This window comes from Zerene cesonia, chromosome 22, assembly GCF_012273895.1.
Source record: "Zerene cesonia ecotype Mississippi chromosome 22, Zerene_cesonia_1.1, whole genome shotgun sequence".
NCBI lineage: Eukaryota > Metazoa > Arthropoda > Insecta > Lepidoptera > Pieridae > Zerene > Zerene cesonia.
This window is the reverse complement of record NC_052123.1, coordinates 1,653,881-1,662,834: the sequence shown is the minus strand read 5'-3', so window position 1 is coordinate 1,662,834 and position 8,954 is coordinate 1,653,881. Positions and strand designations below refer to the sequence as shown.

The window sequence follows — 8,954 nt, the reverse complement described above, 5'->3', positions numbered from 1 at the left end:
TCACGATAACACCACAAAACAATAAAAACGTGTAATCACCTTCATTTTCGTTGACTTTCGCCTCTTGTCCTGCGCGCGCGCCGCTTTTATAGACATACGTTGAAAAATTATCATTCGATGCGCGCGCATAATCGACCTCTACAAACATTTGTACGAAACGTGATCCAAAAATCATTTCCATTCTGATTTCGCCTTTATTTTGACGTGTTACGAGTGTAATTGCTCTTTGACAGCGAGAAATGTTTGGTTGAAATTTTGTGATTCACAATTTGGCTTTTGCATGCGAATGTACAAGGCGCGTGCTGTTACAAACTATGTATTTTTGGTACAAGGATATTAAGAGGGTTTGCTGAAGGTGTCATTAACGAGACATATTTTAAAGCTGTCACTACCTAACTGGCCTCGTATGTATGTACATATAGTCATAGGTAGGACAATAATGATATGAAATATGAGAGAAAATTCCTATCAATATTTTAGCTTGTAAATCATACTTAACTACTTCCATACTAGCTAACTACTAACTAGTTGTTAGCAGTTCTAAACACAAAATGAACTAGCCAAAGCGAAATAGGCGCCGTTCTAAAGTAATGCAGAAGCATACTTTTGGTATTTAATTGTTATATAGATTATAATATTGTGATTTCCTTTCCCTACTGATAACTAGCATTTGGAATGCCAATTAACTAAAGTTGAAAATCTCGAGGCATAGTGTATTTAGAGACATATATCCAAAATTCTAAAAAAGTAATTCAAACGATAACATTTCAAAATATGTACAAAAGAAGTTGAAAACGTAAAAAGTCGCCAATGTATACGTAACCTATGTCTATTTTCGACTATAATCTGTATAGATCCCATCATCTCGCATCATAATCAAGTCAATCACAGAACAGCTCTATGGTCCGAAAGGAAGGGTTTTTAACGAAATTTGTATCAATAATGATATGATTCTATATTAAAGTCTAATTGAATTAATAAAATACGAAATGCATTTAAAATGTAGTTTGATTTTTCCAAGCATATTATTGATTATAACTGTTTTTTTATTAACTTTTTGTGTGTTTGAAATTCTTGTTGTATTTACTGATTAAATAAGGATACATTAGTCTCTTTTTATTATTTTAATCGAAACTTCGTAGTAGGTATAGTTAAATTTGGGATACAATTTTAAAAAAGATTATCTTACGAAGTTAATATCAATGTTTTAAACTATATTTTGTAACTTTGCGTTCTATAAACAAATAAATGACTGAATTTCACAGATTGCGAAAGAGTAACGAAATATTAGTAGCCGCATTCCTACTAAATAAAGCATTCAAAAATATGAAAATTGGCATACTTTACAAACCAGACTTCAAGTCTGCCAGTCAGATATTCAATGAGGGGCAAACCCCAATTCTCGGGCATATTTTCAATAGAACGATTTTCAAACTTCATCGATATTTGAACAGTTGATTGTTACGATGAACCTCTCAATTCTTACATTGAACTATTGATTACTTTGAGCGGGAATTTGTTAGGAAAACTACTTTAACACAGAAAATAAGACAACAAATAGCCTTGCTACGGTTCGGCGTATGACGCGGGTTCGAATCCCGACTGGTGATGAAATTATGTTCTTTTTAAATTTTTTATTTTTTTTTAATGCATTTAAATGCTATTGCATTTAAAATTTTGTTTACTTTTACATTACTATAAAATGCAAATGAAAGTCGTTTATTCACAGGAATCTATTAGTATGTCATTGTTGATATAAATGCTATGTGAATGTTTTATAAGACCACAAAACAAGTAAATTTGTTTTATGTTTCTATGTGCGATATTTACGTAAAAATCACTGAATAGATTATGACATAACATGTATGTTGCTAAATCAATATTAGGTTCAAATTATAAGCTACAATTCATCATCATCATCAGCCCATATATATTCCCACTGCTCACAAGTCTCCTATGAGGGTTCAGGCCATAATCCACCACGCTGGCCAAGTGCGGATTGGCAGATGTCACATGTCGTCGAACTTTTAATTCTCGGGCATGCCGATGTTTTATAATTAAGGCTACAATTGTAACAAAATAATTTTTAAAATAATGTACAAACGGAGGTTAATAAAGTAAATTATTGAATCGGTTTTTGAAAATGAAATTGAGGTTTCTAAATAGGATTTTGCTAAAAATAAACCCATAAATTCGCAAAAAATGTCTTACTTGCTTCCCCCTTCTTCGCAAATCCACAATGTACAAAGTTTTGTAGTCAACGCGAGTGAGCCACGGATATAAAGCTAGTCTTATATACTATAATAGTATTACAGTGTTAACCCGTGTTCGGTGTCTCGGCTTGACCGACTTTTTTGTGGTTTTTTTGCTATAGTCTAGTCTCCAGTAGATTGTAATTAATAAGTATCGGAGGAAAAATTGCCAAATCAGCTAATTTTCCCTAGATTTTGTTACTTAACCTTCGAAGGTCGCAATTTTCTCCAACAATTTCTCTGATTCTTTGATGTCCACATTATAATAAACCAACAATTGATATTGTATTGGCAGTACCGTCTTTACCATAAGGGCACAAGGGGCCAGTGCCCAGGGCCCCCTTCCTCAGAGGGCCCCGAAGGGCCGACAATTTCTCTCACATTTAATCTCAAAATACTCATTACACTTTTCTCAATGCCCGAATATCGATTATTTTTAGATTTATACGAATCAATATATTTATATGAATTTGAGTGACATCAAGCCTACAGGGTCTCGGTTGTGTGCGGTATATAGACACGGTAGCTTCTAGCTTAATTTAAACTTAGTGCGCTTTTTGGCTGTACTAAAGGGCTGTTTTTGGTCTGATATAACTTACCAGACAATTACTTGAGTTTATAAATTTTATAATCTAGAGTCTATAATGTCTATTTTCAACTTACACATCATTTGATTTTTTATTCAGTTATTCAGTAATTTAAAAGTATTTCTGAACGCATCCTACCTAATTTACTAAGAACACTATCTAGCGATCATCCATGCAAACCGCTCCAATGCCAAATTCAAGCGACCATAAAAAATGTCGACTTTGTCTATGGTTGGGCCATGGGGCCCAACCATAGACAAAGTCGACATTTTTTATGGTCGACATTATTTATATGGATAAATTATGAAAAACTTTCAGTCGAAACTTTTTACCTAAAGTTATTACTCAATACTAAAAGGGCCCCAAATTCTTGTGTGCCCAAGGGCCCCAGCACAGTCTAAGACGGCCCTGTGTATTGGACAACACAGACTGTAGCTTACTTACACTTATGCTTATGCTTATGGATGTCCATTAAAGAATTATATCAAATAATTATTATTTATCATCATCAGCCCATATATGTTCCCACTACTGGGACACAGGCCTCTTACGAGTATATGGAGGTTCAGGCCATAATCCACCACGCTGACCAAGTGCGAGTTGGCAGATATTATTAATGCAAGCTAATTAACCACTGCACCACAACAGTCACGTAAGTGGTATAATAACTTATTTTTCTTCCCTATTAGTCGCCGTAACCACAATGCTTTATAAGTGATTTAAGAGTAAACTTTGTGACTCGCACTTACTTGCAAGTTAAACATAAGTTTTGCGCAAACAACTCGAAATGTTTTGAAAACTCTATCGCATTTCTAACGGGGAAGAAATCCGATTTCGCAAGTCTTTTGCAAAATGTTTATCTTACTACGCTGTAAATGCGCGTTTTCGAGTGTTTATTATTATGTTAATATAAACGGAATTATGTTAAACATTGTGTTTTTATTCTGTTTTATAATGAAAATGAAAAAATATTGGATAAAAGATGAACATATCAAATGAGAATAAGGAAAAATTTAATTAGTTACATTTGAAATTGAGCACCCCCGTCTCAGCTTTGTGTTGGCGGCCATGTTGGATTTAAATACTTCAAACCCATGGATACAGGTACCTCTATTTAAAATGGTAAAAATATAAACGATGAAAAATTAGTTTATAGGCATGCGTGGGGTTTTAGATTACTTACTTACTATGTAAAAATATTATGTGTAACTAAATGCTATATACTTATATAAGCAAATTTCATAAATAGATTACTTTGGAAGTGGTCGAATCATAACAAAACGGCGATTGAAAATGTCCCCTCACTTTGAAAAGGGAAAGGGAATCTTGGTTAGACTTTGTTTGTTTGACGACCGACGACATATTTTAATCCACTTCGATTTCTAGAAATGTATAGAATATGCACCCGATAACAAACTAAATCTTTATCAGTGGCGAATTTACAAATTTTCAGGGTGTAGGCTGAATAGTTTTTGCCGCCCTTGCCTCAACAATTGTCATTTCATACATTATTTTTACAATGCAAGTGGAAGTTTGCTACTCCCGAAATGTGCAATGACAAGCGAGAGAAAAGTCATCGACAAAATTTGTTGCAGGCATCAGCTGAAAACCGTCATAGAAAAATCTTTTTGATTTCTATGAGGTGAAAAAAAAAAATCGTTCCCCAAATTTGCCGCCCCCAAAATCTGCCACCCTAGGCTCGAGCCAACTCAGCCTGCTGGTAAATCCGCCACTGATCTTTATATAGCAAATGCAAAGGTGACTGACCGATTTATTTACGCACAGCCAACCACTGGACCATCGGAATAAAATTTGGCATACAGACAGCCAGACATTCATGAAAAGGGTTTTAATTAACTCTACCCCCAAGAGGATATAATAGGGGATGAAAGTTTGCACCATGAAAATTAATTTCGACCAAGCGGGCGAATCTGCGGGCAACATCTAGTATTATATAAGAGTAGTAACACCCCTCACAAAGATAACAGACCAATAAATATAACGTCATTTATCTAAAGAGAAGATATCCATTATTCTTATTAAAGTCGTGGTCACTGGATGGACGTGTTTGGTCGATATCCAAGCGCCTGATTTGGGTTTTGGCAGGCGTAACAATGCGTGGACATTCGCTATATCTAGATATGGCAGAGATTTCCTTTATAGAAAAATTTACGCTTGCTTGAAACCTTGATGGTTCCGAAGTTATTGATACGTTGTATACTCTCCATGGCAATTATTACCAACGTTAGGTAGTCCGTTTTTAGTTTTCTAATCCATATTTGTTTTATTGAAGTGAAACTTCTTTAGAACCGTTGTCATTTCAATCCTGATGCAACGGAAAAAACGACAGGTAAGAGACAAAAATACAAAAATGTGTAGAATGAAGCCGACATTCTGTCTTATTCAGAAATAAACATCTTTTGTGTGTGAATAGCACACACACTTTTTTGTTTAATATATAGCTGGGGAAAGCGCTGGCGCGTCACCGGGTTGCTAGCATCTACAGGATCCGGGGTAAGTTATTTATTTTTTTTTTTATTTAATTTCGAGTAACTCAGACTCATTTTGTTAGTAACAATTAATTCTTAAAAACTATGTTAGTATATTATGTCTTATATAAAATGAAAAAATTGTAAGTAATGCTCTATTATTAATAATAATAAAACACTTTATTACTTCGCTGTTTATACATTATAAGGCCTAACTATCAATGTGCAGAAATATACTAACGTACCAACCAACATTATATGCGTAGATAATGCATTACTTGTATGTGGGCGTCTAGCACGCTTCGGCATGAATTGGGCCAGCTCGCACCGGGGAAGTACCACACCCTTACAGAAGACCGGCGTGAAATAGCATTTTGCTGTGTGGTTCGGTGAGTGGGGGAGCCAGAGACCCATATCCTTTTCCTTATCCTTCCCAGACCTTTCCTTTATTCCTCTCGACAATCCTTTCGTAATCCCCTCCCAATTTAAAATCGGCAATCCATTTGTAGAGGCGTAACCTTACGCCTTTCTAAATTTTCAAGGGCGGTGGTAGCGCTTACCATCAGGCGTCCCACCAGCTCCATTGCCGACTGAGGCATAAAAAAAATAAAAGATAATGCATTACTTGTGCTTTTTTCATCTTCTCATATTGTTGGCACTTCATATTTCTATCTACCCCACCTTACTAACAATTAGTATCTACAAATCTACATTATGTAACACAAATAAACCATCCAGTTATTATATTCTCGCGTTTTTAATATTAAATTTCTGCCTTGACGTTTTTTATCACAACCAACTGAGCATAGATCTCGTCATGATATAAATGGCGGGAAATTTTTCACAGAAGCTTACATTATATTTAGGAGATGAATTACCGACTTGAAAAATAACTCAAGGGCTAAGATGGGTTGCTTAATAACTTTATCACTAAGTGGAGCAGATTCAGTGGCGCTATTTTTGATGTTTTCTAGTTTTTTTTTGTAGCAATTGAGTTCATTTTCAATATATAAACTGTCTGTCAAAAAATCTGAAATTATCAAGCACTGTTATCAGTTTTTCATGTTGTTTTGATAAAAAGCATCTATATCTTCTTCTTTTAAATAGCAACTCTCGCTGAGGACAGATTATGATAGTAACGTTTATACATTTAATGAGAAACTTTTATTGTTCATCACTCGTGTTTGAAAATTACATAAGATAATTACGTAGGTATATTTTTTAAAGCGGAAAATTATTTTCTTATTATATAAGCAGAAAGTCACGGGTAAGTAATCGTGAATTGTAGAAACAAATTATACGTAAATTCACATACAACATATTACAAATATTTACAGTAAAATAGTAACCAGACCAATTCTGTGCGTGCATTTAAAAAAAGAGCAATTGGTATTCAATGTGGATATTTTAAGGACCCAAAAATTCGTTTGTATATGGGTCAACCACGTACAATCGTGTCACGATTGCTCATTTACGTATTTTGTTTATTTATTCTAAATTCCATTTCACAGAACTACCAAACGCCCACATTAAAAAAAGGCGCGCAATCTTCCCAAGCACAGCGTAAATATTCGCACATACGTCTGACAAGCGGATAACATCATGACGTCATCAAATGGCGCCGTAACAAGAAGGAATCTTTTCAGCGAGGCAGTAGGCAGTAAAGATAATACGCTCTCTCCCGTCTGCTAGCACTCGTCACGGAATTCCGTTGTTCAGAGTAAGTCGCTTGAAAAGGAAAGCCTATTACGATATTCCATGAGAAAAAGTTGGGGACATATTTTGTGCGCGGCTTGGCTGTGTTCGAATGTTTGTGTTAGTGGTTTAGTATGGATTTGCGAAGAAATTTGAAACACTAATGAAATTTAACGCTAGAAGGCTTCATTCGGTTTTCGTATTCATTTTACGAAAATTCCTGAGTTATAATTAAATTGAATTTAATAAATGTATGCAAAATTTTTTAAGTCATAAAACGCGGCTGAGCTGGTGGTTCGCCTGATGGTAAGCGCCCATGAGCTTTTGAGGTGGTGGCTCTGTGATTGCGCTGGCATAGGAGTAACGTATAAGGAAAGGATTACTGGACTGGCTGGAAGGATTACTGGGCCTCCGGCGCCCCCACTCAAGGTACGAAATACAATAGCATGCTATTATTTCATGTCGGATTTCTGTGGGGGTGAGGTACTTCCCCGGTGCGAGCTGGCCCAATTCGAGCCGAAGCGTGCTCGACTCCCAAAATAAATTTCATTTGAAAGTTGAATTAGTTGGGGCCGTTCCTAGCTAGTGATAAAAATCGCTCAAAGACCAGCACCGCAACGGCCGGATGCCGGAGTATGCTTCAATTATTAATTTACCTTCAAATACAAATACACATAAAACATTACCCACTTTTCGGAAGTCGGTCAAATTGACCCCAAGCGAGCTATGACATCACGCAGTCCGGCTACGTCGAGGTCAGCGCACGCGATTACCATTCCTATCTCGTCTAGGTCAAAACCAAAATGTGTTGCATCCATCATGAGATATAAGACCAATGAGTATTGAGAAAAACAAATTAAATATTTGTAGGTACTAGCTACAACAATCCCATAGAAAAATTGACTTAAAGCTGTCCTAAACAGTTAGTGTCAAAATTCAAGTCAACGAATCAAATGTTATACAAAAGCAATATTAGGTATTAGCATAGTATTTGTATGCTACTAGTAAGTTAAATAAAAGCAATAATTTCTTAAATATCTATCTATCTACGTTCCTAATTTTATCCAAACGATTGAGTGGTTGAGGCGTGGAGAAGACAGAATTAGACAAGAGTTACTCAAACATTTTTAATATTATCAACTGCATAAATTTTCCTTATATTTTCCTTTGTTGTAAACTTAAACCCTCATAGGAGGCCTGTGTCCCAGCAGCGGGAACATATATGGGCTGATGATGATGATGATGATGATGATCCATAAAGTACATAGACATTTGTATGTATACTTTCAACGAACAAACATTACGGCCATTATTTATATAATATATTATTGTATATAAATCTAGGAAACAAACAAAATATCGTAAACGTTATAGAAATCGGGAAAACGACAGTTTCATACATGTATTTGTTTACTAATATCGATAAAAACATGGTCAATAGAGGTCGTTCAGATAATCGCATCTTAAAAACAATTCATGTAAACTTCTCAGTTGGTTCATATACCTCAATATAAAACGTGTGTAATTTACAAATCACTTATTGTAAAATAAAAAAGTGTATGAAGATAGTTGTGCATAGAAATAAATGAATTTTGTAGGATTGTGTATTTTATTTAACGGTATGTAGTGTTTGTATTCAAAATAATATATCATTACTTGCGTTTAGAAATAGCTAGCAAATTTTAATATAGCATCAGAATAGGTCATGTTTATAAAATGTATCTAGTAAGTAGAGAAAATATTTGAGACTAGCTGCGCCCCGCGGTTTCACCCGTGTAAGTCCGTATCCCATAAATATCGGGATAATAAGTGGCCTATATATTATTCCAGTTGTCCAGCGTACGTACGTACCAACGTACCAAATTTCATTGCAATCGGTTCAGTAGTTTTTGCGTGAAAGAGCAACAAACACACACATCCTTACAAACTTT

The 8,954-nt window shown here is 35.2% G+C and overlaps 1 protein-coding gene across 1 annotated transcript in view; it reads right to left on the bottom strand.

Moving 5' to 3' along the window:
* Positions 1-66, bottom strand: part of LOC119836027 (putative mediator of RNA polymerase II transcription subunit 26) — a 9,754-nt gene extending 9,688 nt beyond the window's left edge. The window contains exon 1 of the mRNA XM_038361196.1: positions 40-66. Within this exon, the coding sequence (XP_038217124.1) occupies positions 40-45 (6 nt within the window). The 5' untranslated portion in view covers positions 46-66. The remainder of the gene's footprint in view (positions 1-39) is intronic.
* Between the last annotated feature and the right edge of the window lie 8,888 nt (positions 67-8,954).